Below are 24281 nucleotides of genomic sequence, written 5' to 3' on the forward strand. Positions count from 1 at the left end.
AGCCAAGCTAGAAGAGCATTGAATATTGCTCTCAACTCCAGAATATTTATTGGGAGGAGTTTCTCCTCCTGAGTCCATAATCCCTGAGCCTTCAGGGAGTTCCAGACTGCGCCCCAACCTAGAAGGCTGGCATCTGTTGTTACAATTGTCCAATCTGGCCTGTGAAAGGTCATCCCCTTGGACAGATGGACCCGAGAAAGCCACCAGAGAAGAGAATCTCTGGTCTCTTGATCCAGATTTAGTAGAGGGGACAAATCTGAGTAATCCCCATTCCACTGACTTAGCATGCATAATTGCAGAGGTCTGAGATGCAGGCGCGCAAATGGTACTATGTCCATTGCCGCTACCATTAAGCCGATTACTTCCATGCACTGAGCTACTGACGGGCGTGGAATGGAATGAAGGACACGGCAAGCATTCAGAAGCTTTGATAACCTGGACTCCGTCAGGTAAATCATCTCTATAGAATCTATAAGAGTCCCCAGAAAGGGAACTCTTGTGAGTGGTAATAGAGAACTCTTTTCCACGTTCACCTTCCACCCATGCGACCTCAGAAATGCCAGAACTATCTCTGTATGAGACTTGGCAATTTGAAAACTTGACGCTTGTATCAGAATGTCGTCTAGGTACGGAGCCACCGCTATGCCTCGTGGTCTTAGCACCGCTAGAAGTGAGCCCAGAACCTTTGTAAAAATTCCCGGGGCCGTAGCTAACCAGAAGGGAAGAGCTACAAACTGGTAATGCCTGTCTAGAAAGGCAAATCTTAGGTACCGATAATGATCTTTGTGAATCGGTATATGAAGGTAGGCATCCTTTAAGTCTACTGTGGTCATGTATTGACCCTCTTGGATCATGGGTAGAATGGTTCGAATAGTTTCCATTTTGAATGATGGAACTCTTAGGAATTTGTTTAAGATTTTTAGGTCCAAGATTGGTCTGAAAGTTCCCTCTTTCTTGGGAACCACAAACAGATTTGAGTAAAACTCTTGCCCTTGTTCCGTCCGCGGAACTGGGTGGATCACCCCCATTACTAAGAGGTCTTGTACACAGCGTAGAAATGCCTCTTTCTTTATTTGGTTTGCTGATAACCTTGAAAGATGAAATCTCCCTTGTGGAGGAGAAGCTTTGAAGTCCAGAAGATATCCCTGAGATATGATCTCCAACGCCCAGGGATCCTGGACATCTCTTGCCCAAGCCTGGGCGAAGAGAGAAAGTCTGCCCCCCACTAGATCCGTTTCCGGATAGGGGGCCCTCTCTTCATGCTGTCTTAGGGGCAGAAGTAGGCTTTCTGGCCTGCTTGCCCTTGTTTGGCCTTTGATTTGGCCCTGTCCTGAGGAAGAGTATGACCCTTACCTCCAGTAATGTCAGCAATAATTTCTTTCAAGCCGGGCCCGAATAAGGTCTGCCCCTTGAAAGGAATATTAAGCAATTTAGATTTAGAAGTCACGTCAGCTGACCAGGATTTAAGCCATATCGCTCTGCGCGCCTGTATGGCGAATCCGGAGTTCTTAGCCGTTAGTTTGGTTAAATGTACAACGGCATCAGAAACAAATGCATTAGCTAGCTTAAGTGCTTTAAGCTTGTCCATAATCTCATCCAATGGAGCTGTGCGAATGGCCTCTTCCAGAGACTCAAACCAGAATGCCGCAGCAGCAGTGACAGGCGCAATGCATGCAAGGGGCTGTAAGATAAAACCTTGTTGAACAAACATTTTCTTAAGGTAACCTTCTAATTTTTTATCCATTGGATCCGAAAAAGCACAACTATCCTCCACCGGGATAGTGGTACGTTTAGCTAAAGTAGAAACTGCTCCCTCCACCTTAAGGACCGTCTGCCATAAGTCTCGTGTGGTGGCGTCTATTGGAAACATTTTCCTAAATATCGGAGGAGGGGAAAAGGGCACACCGGGTCTATCCCACTCCTTGCTAATAATTTCTGTAAGCCTTTTAGGTATAGGAAAAACGTCAGTACACACCGGTACCGTAAAGTATCTATCCAGCCTACATATTTTCTCTGGAATTGCAACCGTGTTACAATCATTCAGAGCCGCTAATACCTCCCCTAGCAATACACGGAGGTTCTCAAGCTTAAATTTAAACTTAGAAATCTCTGAATCCGGTCTCCCTGGATCAGATCCGTCACCCACAGAATGAAGCTCTCCGTCCTCATGTTCTGCAAATTGTGACGTAGTATCGGACATGGCTCTCACATCATCAGCGCTCTCTGTCCTTAACCCAGAGCTATCGCGCTTGCCTCTTAATTCTGGCAATTTAGATAATACCTCTGTCATAACAGCAGCCATGTCTTGCAAAGTGATTTGTATGGGCCTCTCTGATGTACTTGGCGCCACAATATCACGCGCCTCCTGAGCGGGAGGCGAAGGTACTGACACGTGAGGAGAGTTAGTCGGCATAACTTCCCCCACGTTGTCTGGTGATAATTTCTTTACAGATAAAAATTGACTTTTATTCAAAGTGACATCAATACATTTAGTACACATAATTCTATGGGGCTCCCCATTGGCCTTCAAACATAGTGAACAAACAGATTAATCTGTGTCAGACATGTTTAAACAGACTAGCAATGAGACTAGCAAGCTTGGAAAATCCTTTCAAATAAGTTTACAAGCAATATAAAAAACGCTACTGCGCCTTTAAGAAGCACAAAAAATTGTCACAGTTGAAATAACAATGAACCAAATCAGTTATAGCAACCAAATTTTCACAGTAAATGTATTAAGTTAGCAAAGCATTGCACCCACTAGCAAATGGATGATTAACCCCTTAATACCCAAAACGGATAATCAATTTAACAATTAATGTTTTTATCACAGTCAAACACACTGTCACAGGTCTGCTGTGACTGATTACCTCCCTCAAAATGAATTTTGAATACCCCTGAGCTCTCTAGAGACGTCCTCAGTGGGAAACCTCAGTTAACCGTTTCTATGCAGAAATAAACGACAGCCATGTGGAAAAAATCATGCCCCAAAAGATTTATCACCAAAGTACCTCCCAAAAATGAATAACATGCCAGTAAAAGTTTTAAACGTACACTTTAAAAGTTAGGTAGTGTTATTAATAAGCCTGCTACCAGTCGCTTCTACTGCAGTTAAGGCTCATACATTACTTCAGTATTAACAGTATTTTCTTAGTCAAATTCCATTCCTTAGAAAATTACTTATTGTACATACATTCATCAGCCTGATACCAGTCGCTACTGCATTTAAGGCTGTACTTACATTACATCGGTATTAGCAGCATTTTCTTAGTCAATTCCATTCCTTAGAAAAGTATTCTACTGCACATACCTCATCTGCAGGGGACCCCGCATGCTATTCCCTTTCTGAAGTTACCCCACTCCTCAGAATGTGCGAGAACAGCCAGTGGATCTTAGTTACTTCTGCTAAGATCATAGAAAACGCAGGCAGATTCTTCTTCTAAATACTGCCTGAGAGAAAAAAACAGCACACTCCGGTGCCATTTAAAATAACAAACTTTTGATTGAAGAAATAATTAAGTATAAAAACTCCACACTCCTCTCACACCTTCCTACTATGTTAGTGGCAAGAGAATGACTGGATATGACATGTGAGGGGAGGAGCTATATAGCAGCTCTGCTTGGGTGATCCTCTTGCAACTTCCTGTTGGGAAGGGAATATATCCCATAAGTAATGGATGATCCGTGGACTGAATACACTTAACAAGAGAAATATTCAAGCTAAAGTGTAACATTTTTAAAAACAATGTGGCATATGCACAAACAATAACCAAATGAAATATGAGATGTTAACAATAATTTGAAAAAATGTAACCTATATTGGAAGTTATTTGGTTTTTTGTTATCTAATTATTTCCAAAACCACTGAAAAATGAAAAATCAAGCAGCGGATTGCACGTAAACAGGTTAGAGGGGTTGTGCCAGGTACAGAGATGTGTGGTACACTGCCTGCCAATAGCTTTTTTAAGACATGCTGTGAGGCCGGAGACATTTGAAATCAATGAGGTGTTGAGTGTGCAGGCTTCAAAGCCAAGACCTGAAGGGCAAAGTGAGGATTAGGAACAAAAACAAACCGGTCTACAGAGAGCATTTGCATGAGCAGGCAAGGTAACCCCTTCACCGCAAGTAAGAAGATGAGGAACAGTAGTACGGCATTGTGACTCACCATCGGGGTCAGAGATGATATCCAAGAGCGACTTGTCCAATGTGGACTTGCTCATCAGCTTCTCTTCAAACTCAAAGTAAACATCCAACTTCCGAGTCTGTAACAAGACAGTAGACAAAGGATTATTATAACGGGTGTCACTGGACTTGGCAGGGGTATCATAATTAAGAATATTTCAAGAGATACAAACAAGCATGATGAGTTAGGGTCTCATTTATGAGTTCTGGGCTGGAACAACTTTTTATTTATTTGTTTTCATGTTATGTTTGTAGTTTAAAATGTTGTTTGTCTTTTTTTTATTATCTCTTCTCCTTTTTACATTATTCGGATCCCTGACCGCCTGTCTAGATAGGTTTCTAAAAAGCAGTCAGAACCTATTATATATTCATTATATTAAACATTTGGATTTTGAAAGTCAAACCATAAAACTACAATAGCTATCCCTTACTGTAACCTACTTGCATTTCATTCAAACAAAAATAATAATATACACTATTAATAATGCACACGCACAACAAATTGTGCATATCTCAGTTCAGTTACCTATGAAATGCTTTTTCTGTGCAGACACCGTAATAATTTCAGTAATGGTTGTTACCTAAAGGTTTATAGTTCTGTATATGTGGAGTAGGACAGGCACAGAACTTCACAGATAAGCAACAGGTGTGTTATCTGCAGTTTCTCTTTGACCACCTAGATAAACTTCACTCTAACCATAATGCCTATATTCTCTGAGTTATGTTCCTTGCATGCAGACAGCAGCCTGACTGGGAACACTTAAAAGTATTTAATAAAAGTCCAAATAATAATGTTAAGTATTACCAGGAAACAAAACAAAGATACATTGAACACATCAGAAAGAAGGCTTAATAACTAACACATGAGAACCATTCCTCAGATCCAATTTTTATTGTATGCATTAAAAAAAACTGAAGTTTGGGAATAAAGAAGTGTTTTAAACTCTGGAAGTGGAGGCTATAGCAAATGTTCTGAATTTGACTTTGAAAGCACCATTAATTCAGATGTATGAATAGTGATAACATTAGTTAAAAGGACAGTAAACAAAATTAAACCCTCATGATTCAGACAGAGTATGCATTTTTAAACAACTTTCCAATTTAATTATGTCATCTAACTTGCTTTGTTGTCTTGTTACCCTTTGTTGAAAAGCATACTTAGGTAGGATCACGAATAGCAGAGCACTACTGAGTTCTAGCTGCTGACTGGTGGTGGCTGCCCATATACGCCTCTTGTCATTGGCTCCCTGGATGTGATCAGCTAGATCCCAGTAGTGCATTGCTGATACCAAAAGGATGAAGCAAATTTAATAATAATAGAAGTAAAATTAAAAGTTGATTAAAATTATATGTTATATCTGAAACATGAAAAGGCTATTAAAGAAACATGATTTTTTTCTTTCATGATTCAGATAGAGCATACATTTGTAAACAACTTTCCAATTTACTTCTATTATCAATTTTGCTTCATTCTCTTGGTTTCCTTTCTTGAAGGAGCAGCAATGTACTACTGTGAACTAGTTAAACACATCACATATTTATTTTGTTGTCTTATGCAGTGAAACACATTTAAAACAGTGCTTGCCCAGGGCTTGGGTTAATACTGTTATATAATTTTCTGTGACCTAGAGGTTCACCCTCTAACTTACCTTGTCTGTTTAATCATTAATTCTTAAGGTGGATGATCAGTTTCAATAATTAAAAACTTCCATTTCAATAGCAGTGGGTGAACTAGGTAGTTTAGGTGTGAATATTACTGTTTAGACATTAATATAGATTTATATTTAGCTATTAGACTAATATTAGAAAGAAATCTATTTAAAGACTTGCTTAAAAATTATTCACTTAAAGGAATCAGTGCTATATTTCAAACGGAAACATGGTAATATCCTTTACATGTGTATTAGTTTGTAATTTCATTCTAGGGGACAGGAAAATAAGTAAAAAAAAAACAACGATATACTTATCTGAAAAAATAAAGCTGAATTATTCATTATGTAGATTATCATGAAATTTACCATTTATGTTTAATAACCCTTTAACATTAGTTACAGAGGTAACATATAAAGAGCAGACCCTGGCTCTCATTGTACAACATGCTTTTGTAACACAGAATGTCCTTTTTTTAAAGGCTCAAGTTTTAACAAAAAGCTGCAGTTAAAGATGTATGATATTTATGTATTTATCATCAAATGTCATGGTTCTAATTCCATCAAAGTTTTTTTTTTTTAAATAAATCTACACTACTAAATCAACATCCAGCTCATAATAATATGAGTGAAATTCTTATCTTACATTCTTGATACTGTCTTATGCTAATAAAACCCAAGAGAAGGGTTTAAATAGATTTTTTTTTAGAAAGCGGATTCAGTTGTGTGTGCAACTTGGAAAATCTAGTATGCAAAAAGCTAAAGTACTGATAGGGTTAATTAGATGAAAAGTCATATAACACCTGGATCTGTACATAGAGCATATTACTGTTACGATATCTTAGAGATGAACCCTTCATATATGTAGGACACTGTGTGATGGACTCATCTATATTTACAAAGGTAAGATTAACTTCAGAGTACTGCCCTTTCCCATCAATCTTCAGGGCCACTTGTTGGCATCTTCACCCACATCAAAACATTGAGGCCTTCCTGAACAAGGACTGGCTAGGCTCTCTGTTTTTTTGGGGGAAAAGACTGGTGGAAACAAACAGTCGTCTCAGCCAAGGATACAAACAGGGGCTGTTTGTTGAAATGTTTCAACTTGCTGGGGTGTTATGAGACACAGAGACGTGGTTTCCAAGACCTGACTTAATCAGCACGTGTGCCAAAGAGCTGCCAGTACACGCCAAAGGGCCTGATTGATGCTCAGTTTCCTGAAGACGATGCTAAATACAGATGGAATTTGAACACTAGGGACACAGGATCACAAATTTCAAGCAGAGAATGACTCCCAGGCACAGGCCAAGAGACTTTTAATAAATGCACTGTGGAAGAATGTGTGCACAGCTCAGACACTTTACTGAGTAGCAGAGATACATGGCACCTCTACAATAAGGAAACCACATTCTGAGCTAATATTAGGGAGTATTTGAAGAAGTAAAACAAAAAATAAACAGCTCAAAGTCTACAGTGCAGGTCAAAGCATTAAGTAACCAGAGCTCTTTAAAAACACTGACTGATTAATTGTATTTGGTAAGCTGAGCAATCAATCAAACAGCCGAAATCTGATCTAGTGTATTTAACGGGTGCCATTCTGCACACCAATATGAAATATAATGCCAAAATATAGCCTTTTACCTTTAAGTAATTTCTGGAAAGCTTTGGCTAACAATTAATTTTCTCAACTCTCAACCTATCTAGCATATTAAACAGGTATCAGCATACTCGTACGTATCTGCATGTGAAGCAACTAGTCTTGTCCATATTATCAGATCACTGAATAAACACACCAAGGTTTTGACATTTCAAGCTTATTAGACAAACAGAAGAAAAATGAACAAGTTCTCTATAACGAAAATATAATAGTTTATCTTTTAAACGGACACTAAACCCATTTTTTTCTTTCATGAGCATGTAATTTTAAGCAACTTTCTAATTTACTCCTATTATCAAATTTTCTTCGTTCTCTTGCTATCTTTATTTTAAAAAGCATTACTCTAAGCCCTGGTTTCTCAACAGCCGGGCCGTGGCCCAGTACCGGGCCATGATAGCCCTGCTGTTGGGCCCTGACCTGTCATGCCCCCACTGCACACAAGGGGCAGACTGAGACCAATCAAGGCCCCGGGAAAACTGTCTCACACTGACCCAAATGTATTCAAATTTATGCAAATGCACATGGTAGCCTCCCTGCCCTAACCCCAACAGGCCCATCAACCTCCAGAGCCAGGACCCCCAACCTTAAGGGCCAAAGAAAGGGCCCCCAACCTCCAGGGCCAGACCTCACACTCCATGTCCCTCACAGCGACAGACCCTCAGCAGGACCCCAACACTCCAGGGCTCCCACTAAACCCACATTGAACTGCTTAGTTACTGATAGGGCAAATCCCTGCTGCTTACTATATATATATATATATATATATATATATATATATATATAAAACTACCGGGCCCAGCTAAAATTTACCGGGCCTTGAGGTCCCTTTGGTTGAGAACCACTGCTCTAAGCTAAGGAGGTGACGACATTTAGCCACCAATCAGCAAGCGCTACCCAGGTGCTAAACCAAAAATGGGCCGGCTCCTAAGCTTTACATTCTTGCTTTTTCAAATAAAGATACCAAGAGAACGAAGAAAATTTGATAATAGAAGTAAATTAGAAAGTTGCTTAAAATTGCATGCTCTATCTGAATCATGAAGGTTGGCAGGTGAGCCAAACTTAGTCGCAGTCACATAACCCTATCAATCACCAGTTGTATATGCTTGGGAATAGCAGTTACCCACAGCTCTTGATGGGTACTTTAATTATGTTTTTATATCCCTTGAAGACTTGCATGGAAGGTAGTGTTAAAATTACACGTTCTTGCAAATTACAGTATGTAACATTATTTTTCATGCCTGACTGAAGGATCATAAACAATGTATGTTTTGGTATTTATGTTAACTGTCTTTGAATGTCTCATGTGGGCTTCCTTACCCTCTGGGAAACTGTTAGACTGTAAAGAGCAAGTAACACTTGGCCAAGCAAGTGGAACGAGAGAACAGCACAGGCTCCATGTCCGAGGCATAATATAATTTGTTACAAGATTTCTGCTGAGGCTGCAGAGGAATCAACTAAACATGGGGGCCCATTTATCAAGCTCCGTATGGAGCTTGAAGGCCGGTGTGAATGCTTGCCAGAAACACCAGTTATAAAGCAGCTGTCTACAGACACCACGCGGGAAATCAATATGATCGGGTTGATTGACACCCCCTGCTAGCGGCCGATTGGCTGTGAATTTGCAGGGGGCGGCGTTGCACCAGCAGTTCACAAGAGCTGCTGGTGCAATGCTGAATGCGGAGAGCGTATTGCTCTCCACATTCAGCGATCTCTGTTGGACATGATCCGCTGATCGGATTATGTCGGACAGACATTTCATAAATTGGCCCCATGGTGTATTTAGCCACTGATTAAAAAAAAACTTGCAATATGTTTGGAAAGTGAAAGTTTATTTAATAAATATTCTTAAAAGGACATTAAACACTATATAAATGCTACATGGAATTATGCATTTAAAGAAAAGATTAGTATGAGCATAACATGTAAATGTATTTTTTAAAGTTTTATTAGCTGTTTAAATATTAACAAAATAAAAGTAAAGTTTTAGTGTATATAAAACAATGGGAGCTGCCATGTTATAACTTAGGTTACCTTCTCTTCTGTGGCCAATTAGGGACAGTTATAAATAGGTCACTAGAGTGTTCAGCCAATTGCTGTGTGGAATATAACTGTGTTCTGCACTTCCATTTCTAACAGGAACTGAAAATCTCACAATTTGAGAATGGAAAAGAAAAGGGGACGAAATAAATAATGAAAGTATATTGCAGAGTTTTTATATACAGTATATATATATGATTTATCATTTTATATTACCATGTCAAAGTGTATAATGCCCCTTTAAATGTACCTTATCTGAAGGATAATGCACGAAAGCTGACAATTACAGTGTGTCATGCAGACAATTGTAAGGACTTATCACTTCTTATTAGATACACAGATATCCTTGCTGTTTTGAACACAGATATATTGTCTAGATTGTTTAATCGCCAGTCTTATTAGCCATATGTCAAAGGACCATAAAATAGTTAGAAAACCATTTGACAGCTATAGGCCAGAAGTCATAATTTAAAGAAACCTAAATGACTCAAATCCACATCACAAATTTGCACTTGATAGTTCTCATGCACAAAAATGACAAATATTACACATTTACAATAAGCAACATTTTAAAGTCATAACAGCGAATAAAGAAATAGGACTAAAATAGTTTTAATGTATTATGGATTACTGGTTTCAAAATCTTTAAAAAAACAGAATTTATGCATCTGACAAAGGTGGGAATGTCGTTGTCATGGACAGGGAGTACTACCTTTTTGAGGCTAAACGACAGCTTAGGGATGCTGAGGTCTATGAAAAACTGGATTCTGATCCTACTTTTGTGTTTGGGAGATTGGAGATTGGAGAGGGTATTACTGTTGGGAAAACAAATAGGTTTGATAAAGGATATTCAAATGGATTACCTATTAAAACAAAACCCTAGAGTACCCATCTTCTATTTCCTCCCAAAGCTACATAAGGACGAGGTTCATCCCCCTGGCCGACCCATCATATCAGGGGTGGGCTCTCTTTTGGAGCCCACCTCTGAGTTGGTGGATTTATTTTTGCAACCCTTGGTGGGTGATTTGACTAGTTATATTAAAGATTCCACACAGGTGCTATGTGCCATGCAATCCATACAATGGAAACCATCTTATCGGTTTATAACAGTAGATGTATCATCACTGTATACATCGATTCCCCATCATTTGGGACTGCAATCTATTTCACACATTCTGAATAGAATGTCGAATTATTCTGAAGACTACAAACATTTTCTTGTTTGTGTCATTGAATTTCTTCTCTCCCACAATTATTTTTTGTTTGAGGGATCTTACTATCTGCAGAGACGTGGAACGGCTATGGGGGCAAAGTTTGCCCCTTCCTACGCCAATCTCTATATGGGATGGTGGGAGCTGTTCCACGTCTATGCAGATAGTAATCCTTTCCGTCATCATATAGTTTACTTTGGTCGCTATATAGATGACTTATTATTTATTTGGGATGGAGATGAGAAATCAACAATTTCCTTTTTTGATTATTTGAATTGCAATAACTTCAATCTTATTTTTGTGGGGGTTCAGGACCCTCTTAAAATACAGTTTCTTGACATTGAGCTAACGATTGAAGGAAATAACATTGTTACTAATTTGTATCGCAAACCCACCAGTGGGAACACAATTCTCAATTATAAATCTTGTCATCCAAAACACGTTTTGAATGCTATTCCCAAAAGTCAATTCATTCGTACAAAACGTATTTGTTCGAATGAATCTTTGTATCAGCAACAAAGTAAAAAACTGCACGACAGACTTCTTGAAAGAGGGTATAAGGATGCCCTTCTACTAAATACAAAAGAGATAGTTGATGCTATACCACGAGAGGACCTTCTCGTATATAGGAAAGTTGAAAGAGAGGGAAAGGCTAATGATGTCTGTAAAAATATCATTTTCAGTACTCCATACAGTCTGGAGTTCCGAGAAGTTTGTGACATCATTCGTGAAAGCCTCCCGATTCTTCATACAGATACTGTATTAGAAAAAGTAGTGGCAGAAGGTATAAAATTTGTACCTAAAAAAGCCTTGACTATAAGAGATTATGTAGCCCCCTCTTCCCTGCCTGACAGGAAGATACAATCTTGGTTGAAACCTAGGATGGGTTTCTATAGATGTAGGGCTACCAGATGTAAAACATGTGACTACGTAACGGAGGGAGACAGTTTTGTGTCCCATAGTACTAACAAAGAATATAAAATTAAATTTAGACTAAACTGCAATTCCACACATATAGTCTATCTTATGACGTGCAAAGAATGTAAAATACAATATTTGGGGAAAACCAAGAGGAGGTTAAGAGATCGGGTGTTGGAGCACATCAGGGACATTGAGGACCCTGATGTGTTCACCTCTGTTGCCACCCATTTTAAATTTGAACATTTGGGAAATTCTAGCCTGGCAAATTTCCAAGCAATTGATCATGTTCCTTTCTCCAAGAGAGGTGGGGACAGAGAACATTATTTAAGCAAAAAGGAGGTTAGATGGATTTTTCATCTCAATACTAGGACCCCTCTTGGCTTGAATGTTGAAGCCGATGTCAATCTTTTTGTTTAAATAAACACAAAATAATTTTTGGTTTTTGTGTACTATAGCAATTAAGCCAATATTTGAATTGAAATTAAAATTAAATTTGAGTTATAATTAAATAATAGTATCAACAATATATGATACCTCATTTGCCCCTTCTTTCATCTGTTACTGTTCACTAAATTATAAGAATTATAAAAATTAATAATTAAAAATTAAATATTATAAATCATGAATTAGAAACTATGGCCTAGATTTAGAGTTCGGCGGTAAAAGGGCTGTTAACGCTCCGCGGGTTTTTTTCTGGCCGCACCATAAATTTAACTCTGGTATCGAGAGTTAAAACAAATGCTGCGTTAGGCTCCAAAAAAGGAGCGTAGAGCATTTTTACCGCAAATGCAACTCTCGATACCAGAGTTGCTTACGGACGCGGCCGGCCTCAAAAACGTGCTCGTGCACGATTCTCCCATAGGAAACAATGGGGCTGTTTGAGCTGAAAAAAAACCTAACACCTGCAAAAAAGCAGCGTTCAGCTCCTAACGCAGCCCCATTGTTTCCTATGGGGAAACACTTCCTACGTCTGCACCTAACACTCTAACATGTACCCCGAGTCTAAACACCCCTAACCTTACACTTATTAACCCCTAATCTGCCGCCCCCGCTATCGCTGACCCCTGCATTACACTTTTAACCCCTAATCTGCCGCTCCGTAAACCGCCGCCACCTACGTTATCCCTATGTACCCCTAATCTGCTGCCCTAACATCGCCGACCCCTATGTTATATTTATTAACCCCTAATCTGCCCCCCACAACGTCGCCGACACCTACCTACACTTATTAACCCCTAATCTGCCGAGCGGACCTGAGCGCTACTATAATAAATGTATTAACCCCTAATCCGCATCACTAACCCTATAATAAATAGTATTAACCCCTAATCTGCCCTCCCTAACATCGCCGACACCTACCTTCAATTATTAACCCCTAATCTGCCGACCGGAGCTCACCGCTATTCTAATAAATGTATTAACCCCTAAAGCTAAGTCTAACCCTAACACTAACACCCCCCTAAGTTAAATATAATTTTTATCTAACGAAATAAATTAACTCTTATTAAATAAATGATTCCTATTTAAAGCTAAATACTTACCTGTAAAATAAATCCTAATATAGCTACAATATAAATTACATTTATATTATAGCTATTTTAGGATTAATATTTATTTTACAGGCAACTTTGTAATTATTTTAACCAGGTACAATAGCTATTAAATAGTTAAGAACTATTTAATAGTTACCTAGTTAAAATAATTACAAATTGACCTGTAAAATAAATCCTAACCTAAGTTATAATTAAACCTAACACTACCCTATCAATAAAATAATTAAATAAACTACCTACAATTAACCTAACACTACACTATCAATAAATTAAATAAACACAATTGCTACAAATAAATACAATTAAATAAACTATCTAAAGTACAAAAAATAAAAAAGAACTAAGTTACAGAAAATAAAAAAATATTTACAAACATAAGAAAAATATTACAACAATTTTAAACTAATTACACCTACTCTAAGCCCCCTAATAAAATAACAAAGACCCCCAAAATAAAAAATTCCCTACCCTATTCTAAAATACAAAAATTACAAGCTCTTTTACCTTACCAGCCCTGAACAGGGCCCTTTGCGGGGCATGCCCCAAGAATTTCAGCTCTTTTGCCTGTAAAAAAAAACATACAATACCCCCCCCCAACATTACAACCCACCACCCACATACCCCTAATCTAACCCAAACCCCCTTAAAGAAACCTAACACTAAGCCCCTGAAGATCTTCCTACCTTGTCTTCACCATACCAGGTTCACCGATCCGTCCTGGCTCCAAGATCTTCATCCAACCCAAGCGAGGGTTGGCGATCCATAATCCGGTGCTCCAAAGTCTTCCTCCTATCCGGCAAGAAGAGGACATCCGGACCGGCAAACATCTTCTCCAAGCGGCATCTTCTATGTTCTTCCATCCGATGACGACCGGCTCCATCTTGAAGACCTCCAGCGCGGATCCATCCTCTTCTTCCGACGACTAGACGACGAATGACGGTTCCTTTAAGGGACGTCATCCAAGATGGCGTCCCTCGAATTCCGATTGGCTGATAGGATTCTATCAGCCAATCGGAATTAAGGTAGGAATTTTCTGATTGGCTGATGGAATCAGCCAATCAGAATCAAGTTCAATCCGATTGGCCGATCCCATCAGCCAATCAGATTGAGCTCGCATTCTATTGGCTGATCGGAACAGCCAATAGAATGCGAGCTCAATCTGATTGGCTGATTGGATCAGCCAATCGGATTGAACTTGATTCTGATTGGCTGATTCCATCAGCCAATCAGAAAATTCCTACCTTAATTCCGATTGGCTGATAGAATCCTATCAGCCAATCGGAATTCGAGGGACGCCATCTTGGATGACGTCCCTTAAAGGAACCGTCATTCGTCGTCTAGTCGTCGGAAGAAGAGGATGGATCCGCGCTGGAGGTCTTCAAGATGGAGCCGGTCGTCATCGGATGGAAGAACATAGAAGATGCCGCTTGGAGAAGATGTTTGCCGGTCCGGATGTCCTCTTCTTGCCGGATAGGAGGAAGACTTTGGAGCACCGGATTATGGATCGCCAACCCCCGCTTGGGTTGGATGAAGATCTTGGAGCCAGGACGGATCGGTGAACCTGGTATGGTGAAGACAAGGTAGGAAGATCTTCAGGGGCTTAGTGTTAGGTTTCTTTAAGGGGGTTTGGGTTAGATTAGGGGTATGTGGGTGGTGGGTTGTAATGTTGGGGGGGGGGGTATTGTATGTTTTTTTTTACAGGCAAAAGAGCTGAAATTCTTGGGGCATGCCCCGCAAAGGGCCCTGTTCAGGGCTGGTAAGGTAAAAGAGCTTGTAATTTTTGTATTTTAGAATAGGGTAGGGAATTTTTTATTTTGGGGGTCTTTGTTATTTTATTAGGGGGCTTAGAGTAGGTGTAATTAGTTTAAAATTGTTGTAATATTTTTCTTATGTTTGTAAATATTTTTTTATTTTCTGTAACTTAGTTCTTTTTTATTTTTTGTACTTTAGCTAGTTTATTTAATTGTATTTATTTGTAGCAATTGTGTTTATTTAATTTATTGATAGTGTAGTGTTAGGTTAATTGTAGGTAATTGTAGGTAGTTTATTTAATTATTTTATTGATAGGGTAGTGTTAGGTTTAATTATAACTTAGGTTAGGATTTATTTTACAGGTCAATTTGTAATTATTTTAACTAGGTAACTATTAAATAGTTCTTAACTATTTAATAGCTATTGTACCTGGTTAAAATAATTACAAAGTTGCCTGTAAAATAAATATTAATCCTAAAATAGCTATAATATAAATGTAATTTATATTGTAGCTATATTAGGATTTATTTTACAGGTAAGTATTTAGCTTTAAATAGGAATAAGTTATTTAATAAGAGTTAATTTATTTCGTTAGATGTAAATTATATTTAAGTTAGGGGGGTGTTAGTGTTAGGGTTAGACTTAGCTTTAGGGGTTAATACATTTATTAGAATAGCGGTGAGCTCCGGTCGGCAGATTAGGGGTTAATAATTGAAGTTAGGTGTCGGCGATGTTAGGGAGGGCAGATTAGGGGTTAATAATATTTATGATAGGGTTAGTGAGGCGGATTAGGGGTTAATACATTTATTATAGTAGCGCTCAGGTCCGCTCGGCAGATTAGGGGTTAATAAGTGTAGGTAGGTGTCGGCGACGTTGTGGGGGGCAGATTAGGGGTTAATAAATATAACATAGGGGTCGGCGATGTTAGGGGCAGCAGATTAGGGGTACATAGGGATAACGTAGGTGGCGGCGATTTGCGGTCGGAAGATTAGGGGTTAATTATTTTAAGTAGCTTGCGGCGACGTTGTGGGGGGCAAGTTAGGGGTTAATAAATATAATATAGGGGTCGGCGGGGTTAGGGGCAGCAGATTAGGGGTACATAAGTATAACGTAGGTGGCGGTCGGCAGATTAGGGGTTAAAAATTTTAATCGAGTGGCGGCGATGTGGGGGGACCTCGGTTTAGGGGTACATAGGTAGTTTATGGGTGTTAGTGTACTTTAGGGTACAGTAGTTAAGAGCTTTATAAACCGGCGTTAGCCAGAAAGCTCTTAACTCCTGCTATTTTCAGGCGGCTGGAATCTTGTCGTTAGAGCTCTAACGCTCACTGCAGAAACGACTCTAAATACCAGCGTTAGAAAGATCCCATTGAAAAGATAGGCTACGCAAATGGCGTAGGGGGATCTGCGGTATGGAAAAGTCGCGGCTGAAAAGTGAGCGTTAGACCCTTTAATCACTGACTCCAAATACCAGCGGGCGGCCAAAACCAGCGTTAGGAGCCTCTAACGCTGGTTTTGACGGCTACCGCCGAACTCTAAATCTAGGCCTAAGTATATATAATAATAATTGTTTGTAATTTTTCTTGAGATTGAATCGATTATCTACTTTGCTCCCCTTTCATGTTTTGTTATTTTTGCTGTTTTTTGTTGTTTTTGATTGTTTATATAAGTATGAACTTGTATTGTTGTGTGTGCAAACCTTCCTGTGTCCTGTACATTACAGTCTATGAATTAGGGATTAATTGTTTAAGGCTTTATGAATTACTAAGTTGGACACATATGATGTTAATTGCCTAATTATATGCCCCTTTAAATAGACTATAGGCAGTTTCTTATGCTAAGCAGTGATCAAGTGCGGTGGACCCGCATGAAACGCGTCTGCTGTTACTGCCTTTATGTGACCACTACTTGATTTGGGTGGAGGTCATTTCTAGCTATTGTCCGCTCTTTGTTTTTAGTGCACAGTGCTTTGAATAAAGAAATCTTTTGAATTTACTTACCACTGTTTGGAGCGTCTTCCTAGTTAGCCGGAACTGTCTTTCTCAAGTGTTTGTTCCTGTGGCGTCTGATACAGAGACGCACTTCCTGGCTCCTGTGGAGGATCGTGGGGGAGTTGTTGGACTGGTGCACACGCTGAAGCAACGCCGAAGACACGCAGAAGAAGCCGGCATTTGAGCACTGTTTGGGTAAGCACCGCTTGTTGTGTATATTGTTATTGCTTTTCTGTTTTATAGCGGTAGCTCTCCTGTGCTCTCATGCGAGTGGGCTGAATATTTAGCGTTTACATTAGGAGCGTTTTTGTGACTTGTGCGGTGCTGAAGATACAACCCCAGGTACTATTTTGGATGTCTTATATTTTCTATTTGGACTGTTATACATCAATATTGGTGTTGCACTGTGCACTTTTGACCGGACTGGACTTTAGCTATGTCTGAGACACAGGATTGTTTTGTACTAAGAGACTTGGAAGCCACTCTTTATCATTATGATGAGGACTTGGATCACCTCTCTACTGATAATGAAAACACCATTGACAGCCTCTTTTTCCATATTGATGAGCTTCGTAGAAAAGATATAAAATTAGATCTGGACATTAAGGCTTTTCTATTATACAAAAAAAATCAACGTATCCCAAGAGGCCTTAGGATAAGGAAATTCCCATCCTTCACAGTTAATGATTCAGACTTTATATTGAAGTGGAACAAGATTCTAAATGATTGTTCATTTGCTTTAATGGACCTTCTTATAGAATTTAAAAAACAACAGAGACAAGAACTTATCACTTTAATTAAAGCAGTACAAACTGACCTACAAAACCTACAGACTGACCCTGTATTTAAAGAGTATGACACCAAATTTGAAGCCAATATGCAAAAGTTTTCCAAAGAATTGTGGGACTTCAAGAAAACTAAGTTGTCACGTGACAAAAGAGACTATGAATCAAATAGGGTGTATAGGTGGTCTGCAGCACCTCACAAAACTCAGGGTGATAAACGTACCTTTAATAAAAGAAATGAAAATAAATCAGCTAAAAAAGTAAGATTTGCTGAGACAGAATATGATCAGGATACCACCGACCATGAGTCTAATGGGGAGGGAGCGGCTGAGGTCAGAATAACATCAGTATTAGATATTCCTAGTGTTGAGATGGAAGGGGCTTCAAAAAACGAAGTGGGTTTAGATGTCAGACCAAAAAGAAAAAAACAAGAAGGGGTAGTAGAGGAAGAAAAAGAAAAGAGAGTAAGGACATATCATATGAGAACAAATCGGACTCAGGTCCGCAAGTATGTTTAAAAAATGTAATTAATCTGTCACAGTATGAACTTAACAAGTATGAAGAGGAGGTTTTAAGTAAGGGTTTGAATTTCTCTCCGACTACCCACTTCAGCCTCTTTGATACCATCTTAGATGTAAACAGTTTTGTGAGAAAACTCACATTGAAAAAACATTTTTTTGTGGAAGATGGTAATGTGGAGGAAACTGTGGGCATTGCGGATGATTTGGTTAAATCTGGCTCTGATAGTGCATCCAATGCACTAAATTTTGATGATCAGTGCACACTTACTGAGTTAATGCAATTAATGGATGACAATATGGGTTGTAACACTGCACAGGGAGAAACTCATCCTGAGGTGAGATTAAATAGAAAAAGTAATTTTTACCCCGTACATACTAGGGGTAAAAATATAGATGTTTTTCAAAGAACAATTGAGAAAAAATTGATAGCTCTGTCTTGTAAAGTTGAATCTAGAAAAAAGAAAAAATCAAATAGGTTCAATAAAAATCTCAGTGACAAACATTTCAAGGCCTTGGCATCCCTAAAAGAAAACCACAATATAGTCATTAAGGCATCTGACAAAGGTGGGAATGTCGTTGTCATGGACAGGGAGTACTACCTTTTTGAGGCTAAACGACAGCTTAGGGATGCTGAGGTCTATGAAAAACTGGATTCTGATCCTACTTTTGTGTTTGGGAGGAGATTGGAGAGGGTATTACTGTTGGGAAAACAAATAGGTTTGATAAAGGATATTCAAATGGATTACCTATTAAAACAAAACCCTAGAGTACCCATCTTCTATTTCCTCCCAAAGCTACATAAGGACGAGGTTCATCCCCCTGGCCGACCCATCATATCAGGGGTGGGCTCTCTTTTGGAGCCCACCTCTGAGTTGGTGGATTTATTTTTGCAACCCTTGGTGGGTGATTTGACTAGTTATATTAAAGATTCCACACAGGTGCTATGTGCCATGCAATCCATACAATGGAAACCATCTTATCGGTTTATAACAGTAGATGTATCATCACTGTATACATCGATTCCCCATCATTTGGGACTGCAATCTATTTCACACATTCTGAATAGAATGTCGAATTATTCTGAAGACTACAAACATTTTCTTGTTTGTGTCATTGAATTTCTTCTCTCCCACAATTATTTTTTGTTTGAGGGATCTTACTATCTGCAGAGACGTGGAACGGCTATGGGGGCAAAGTTTGCCCCTTCCTACGCCAATCTCTATATGGGATGGTGGGAGCAGTTCCACGTCTATGCAGATAGTAATCCTTTCCGTCATCATATAGTTTACTTTGGTCGCTATATAGATGACTTATTATTTATTTGGGATGGAGATGAGAAATCAACAATTTCCTTTTTTGATTATTTGAATTGCAATAACTTCAATCTTATTTTTGTGGGGGTTCAGGACCCTCTTAAAATACAGTTTCTTGACATTGAGCTAACGATTGAAGGAAATAACATTGTTACTAATTTGTATCGCAAACCCACCAGTGGGAACACAATTCTCAATTATAAATCTTGTCATCCAAAACACGTTTTGAATGCTATTCCCAAAAGTCAATTCATTCGTACAAAACGTATTTGTTCGAATGAATCTTTGTATCAGCAACAAAGTAAAAAACTGCACGACAGACTTCTTGAAAGAGGGTATAAGGATGCCCTTCTACTAAATACAAAAGAGATAGTTGATGCTATACCACGAGAGGACCTTCTCGTATATAGGAAAGTTGAAAGAGAGGGAAAGGCTAATGATGTCTGTAAAAATATCATTTTCAGTACTCCATACAGTCTGGAGTTCCGAGAAGTTTGTGACATCATTCGTGAAAGCCTCCCGATTCTTCATACAGATACTGTATTAGAAAAAGTAGTGGCAGAAGGTATAAAATTTGTACCTAAAAAAGCCTTGACTATAAGAGATTATGTAGCCCCCTCTTCCCTGCCTGACAGGAAGATACAATCTTGGTTGAAACCTAGGATGGGTTTCTATAGATGTAGGGCTACCAGATGTAAAACATGTGACTACGTAACGGAGGGAGACAGTTTTGTGTCCCATAGTACTAACAAAGAATATAAAATTAAATTTAGACTAAACTGCAATTCCACACATATAGTCTATCTTATGACGTGCAAAGAATGTAAAATACAATATTTGGGGAAAACCAAGAGGAGGTTAAGAGATCGGGTGTTGGAGCACATCAGGGACATTGAGGACCCTGATGTGTTCACCTCTGTTGCCACCCATTTTAAATTTGAACATTTGGGAAATTCTAGCCTGGCAAATTTCCAAGCAATTGATCATGTTCCTTTCTCCAAGAGAGGTGGGGACAGAGAACATTATTTAAGCAAAAAGGAGGTTAGATGGATTTTTCATCTCAATACTAGGACCCCTCTTGGCTTGAATGTTGAAGCCGATGTCAATCTTTTTGTTTAAATAAACACAAAAATTTTTTTGGTTTTTGTGTACTATAGCAATTAAGCCAATATTTGAATTGAAATTAAAATTAAATTTGAATTTGAGTTATAATTAAATAATAGTATCAACAATATATGATACCTCATTTGCCCCTTCTTTCATCTGTTACTGTTCACTAAATTATAAGAATTATAAAAATTAATAATTAAAAATTAAATATTATAAATCATGAATTAGAAACTATGTATATATAATAATAATTGTTTGTAATTTTTCTTGAGATTGAATCGATTATCTACTTTGCTCCCCTTTCATGTTTTGTTATTTTTGCTGTTTTTTGTTGTTTTTGATTGTTTATATAAGTATGAACTTGTATTGTTGTGTGTGCAAACCTTCCTGTGTCCTGTACATTACAGTCTATGAATTAGGGATTAATTGTTTAAGGCTTTATGAATTACTAAGTTGGACACATATGATGTTAATTGCCTAATTATATGCCCCTTTAAATAGACTATAGGCAGTTTCTTATGCTAAGCAGTGATCAAGTGCGGTGGACCCGCATGAAACGCGTCTGCTGTTACTGCCTTTATGTGACCACTACTTGATTTGGGTGGAGGTCATTTCTAGCTATTGTCCGCTCTTTGTTTTTAGTGCACAGTGCTTTGAATAAAGAAATCTTTTGAATTTACTTACCACTGTTTGGAGCGTCTTCCTAGTTAGCCGGAACTGTCTTTCTCAAGAATTTATGCTTACTTGATAAATTAATTTCTCCAACGGTGTGTCCGGTCCACGGCGTCATCCTTACTTGTGGGAATATCTCTTCCCCAACAGGAAATGGCAAAGAGTCCCAGCAAAGCTGGCCATATAGTCCCTCCTAGGCTCCGCCCACCCCAGTCATTCGACCGACGGACAGGAGGAAAAATATAGGAGAAACCATATGGTACCGTGGTGACTGTAGTTAGAGAAAATAATTAATCAGACCTGATTAAAAAAACCAGGGCGGGCCGTGGACCGGACACACCGTTGGAGAAAGTAATTTATCAGGTAAGCATAAATTCTGTTTTCTCCAACATTGGTGTGTCCGGTCCACGGCGTCATCCTTACTTGTGGGAACCAATACCAAAGCTTTAGGACACGGATGAAGGGAGGGAGCAAATCAGGTTACCTAAACGGAAGGCACCACGGCTTGCAAAACCTTTCTCCCAAAAATAGCCTCCGAAGAAGCAAAAGTATCAAATTTGTAAAATTTGGCAAAAGTGTGCAGTGACGACCAAGTCGTTGCCTTACATATCTGATCAACAGAAGCCTCGTTCTTGAAGGCCCATGTGGAAGCCACAGCCCTAGTGGAGTGAGCTGTGATTCTTTCAGGAGGCTGCCGTCCGGCAGTCTCGTAAGCCAATCGGATGATGCTTTTAAGCCAAAAGGAAAGAGAGGTAGAAGTCGCTTTTTGACCTCTCCTTTTACCAGAATAGACGACAAACAGAGAAGATGTTTGTCTGAAATCTTTTGTAGCTTCTAAATAGAATTTTAGAGCTTGGACTACGTCCAAATTGTGTAACAAACGTTCCTTCTTTGAAACTGGATTCGGACACAAAGAAGGTACAACTATCTCCTGGTTAATATTTTTGTTAGAAACAACCTTTGGAAGAAAACCAGGCTTAGTACGCAAAACCACCTTATCTGCATGGAACACCAGATAGGGCGGAGAACACTGCAGAGCAGATAACTCTGAAACTCTTCTAGCAGAAGAAATAGCAACCAAAAACAAAACTTTCCAAGATAACAACTTAATATCTATGGAATGTAGAGGTTCAAACGGAACCCCTTGAAGAACTGAAAGAACTAGATTTAAACTCCAGGGAGGAGTCAAAGGTCTGTAAACAGGCTTGATCCTAACCAGAGCCTGAACAAATGCTTGAACATCTGGCATAGCTGCCAGTCGTTTGTGTAGTAAGACAGATAAAGCAGAAATCTGTCCCTTTAGAGAACTCGCAGATAATCCTTTATCCAAACCTTCTTGCAGAAAGGAAAGAATCTTAGGAATTTTTATCTTATTCCAAGGGAATCTCTTGGATTCACACCAGCAGATATATCTTTTCCATATTTTATGGTAAATCTTTCTAGTTACCGGTTTTCTGGCCTGAACCAGAGAATCAATCACAGAATCTGAAAACCCACGCTTTGATAGAATCAAGCGTTCAATCTCCAAGCCGTCAGCTGGAGGGAGACCAGATTTGGATGTTCGAATGGACCCTGAACAAGAAGGTCCTGTCTCAAAGGTAGCTTCCATGGTGGAACCGATGACATATTCACCAGGTCTGCATACCAAGTCCTGCGTGGCCACGCAGGAGCTATCAAGATCACTGAGGCCCTCTCCTGTTTGATCCTGGCTACCAGCCTGGGAATGAGAAGAAACGGTGGAAACACATAAGCTAGGTTGAAGGTCCAAGGCGCTACTAGTGCATCCACTAGAGTCGCCTTGGGATCCCTGGATCTGGACCCGTAGCAAGGAACCTTGAAGTTCTGACGAGACGCCATCAGATCCATGTCTGGAATGCCCCATAATTGAGTCAACTGGGCAAAAATCTCCGGGTGGAGTTCCCACTCCCCCGGATGGAATGTCTGACGACTCAGATAATCCGCTTCCCAGTTTTCCACACCTGGGATGTGGATCGCAGATAGATGGCAGGAGTGATTCTCCGCCCATTGTATTATTTTGGTTACTTCTTTCATCGCCAGGGAACTCCTTGTTCCCCCCTGATGATTGATATACGCAACAGTCGTCATGTTGTCTGATTGGAATCTTATGAATCTGGCCTTTGCAAGCTGAGGCCAGGCCCTGAGAGCATTGAATATCTCTCTTAGTTCCAGAATGTTTATCGGGAGAAGAGACTCTTCCCGAGACCATAGTCCCTGAGCTTTCAGGGATTCCCAGACCGCACCCCAGCCCACTAGACTGGCGTCGGTCGTGACAATGACCCACTCTGGTCTGCGGAAGCTCATTCCCTGGGATTGGTGGTCCAGGGATATCCACCAACGGAGTGAATCTCTGGTCTTCTGATCTACTTGAATCACTGGAGACAAGTCTGTATAGTCCCCATTCCACTGTTTCAGCATGCACAGTTGTAATGGTCTTAGATGAATTCGCGCAAAAGGAACTATGTCCATTGCTGCAACCATCAACCCTACTACTTCCATGCACTGAGCTATGGAAGGACGTGGAACAGAATGAAGAACTTGACAAGCGCTTAGAAGTTTTGACTTTCTGACATCTGTCAGAAAGATCCTCATTTCTAAGGAATCTATTATTGTTCCCAAGAAGGGAACTCTTGTTGACGGAGACAGAGAACTTTTTTCTATGTTCACCTTCCATCCGTGAGATCTGAGAAAGGCCAGAACGATGTCTGTATGAGCCTTTGCTTTTGAAAGGGACGACGCTTGTATTAGAATGTCGTCCAAGTATGGTACTACTGCAATGCCCCTCGGTCTTAGAACCGCTAGAAGGGACCCGAGTACCTTTGTGAAAATCCTTGGAGCAGTGGCTAATCCGAATGGGAGGGCCACAAACTGGTAATGTTTGTCCAGAAAGGCGAACCTTAGGAACTGATGAT

The 24281-nt window shown here is 39.5% G+C and overlaps 1 protein-coding gene across 1 annotated transcript in view; it reads right to left on the reverse strand.

Annotated features, from left to right (window-relative positions):
- The window catches only part of SCFD1 (sec1 family domain containing 1), a 393314-nt gene that overhangs the window by 136481 nt on the left and 232552 nt on the right, over positions 1-24281 (reverse strand). The window contains exon 15 of the mRNA XM_053697938.1: positions 4166-4262. Within this exon, the coding sequence (XP_053553913.1) occupies positions 4166-4262 (97 nt within the window). The remainder of the gene's footprint in view (positions 1-4165; positions 4263-24281) is intronic.

This window comes from Bombina bombina, chromosome 1, assembly GCF_027579735.1.
Source record: "Bombina bombina isolate aBomBom1 chromosome 1, aBomBom1.pri, whole genome shotgun sequence".
In the NCBI taxonomy this organism is placed as follows: Eukaryota; Metazoa; Chordata; class Amphibia; order Anura; family Bombinatoridae; genus Bombina; species Bombina bombina.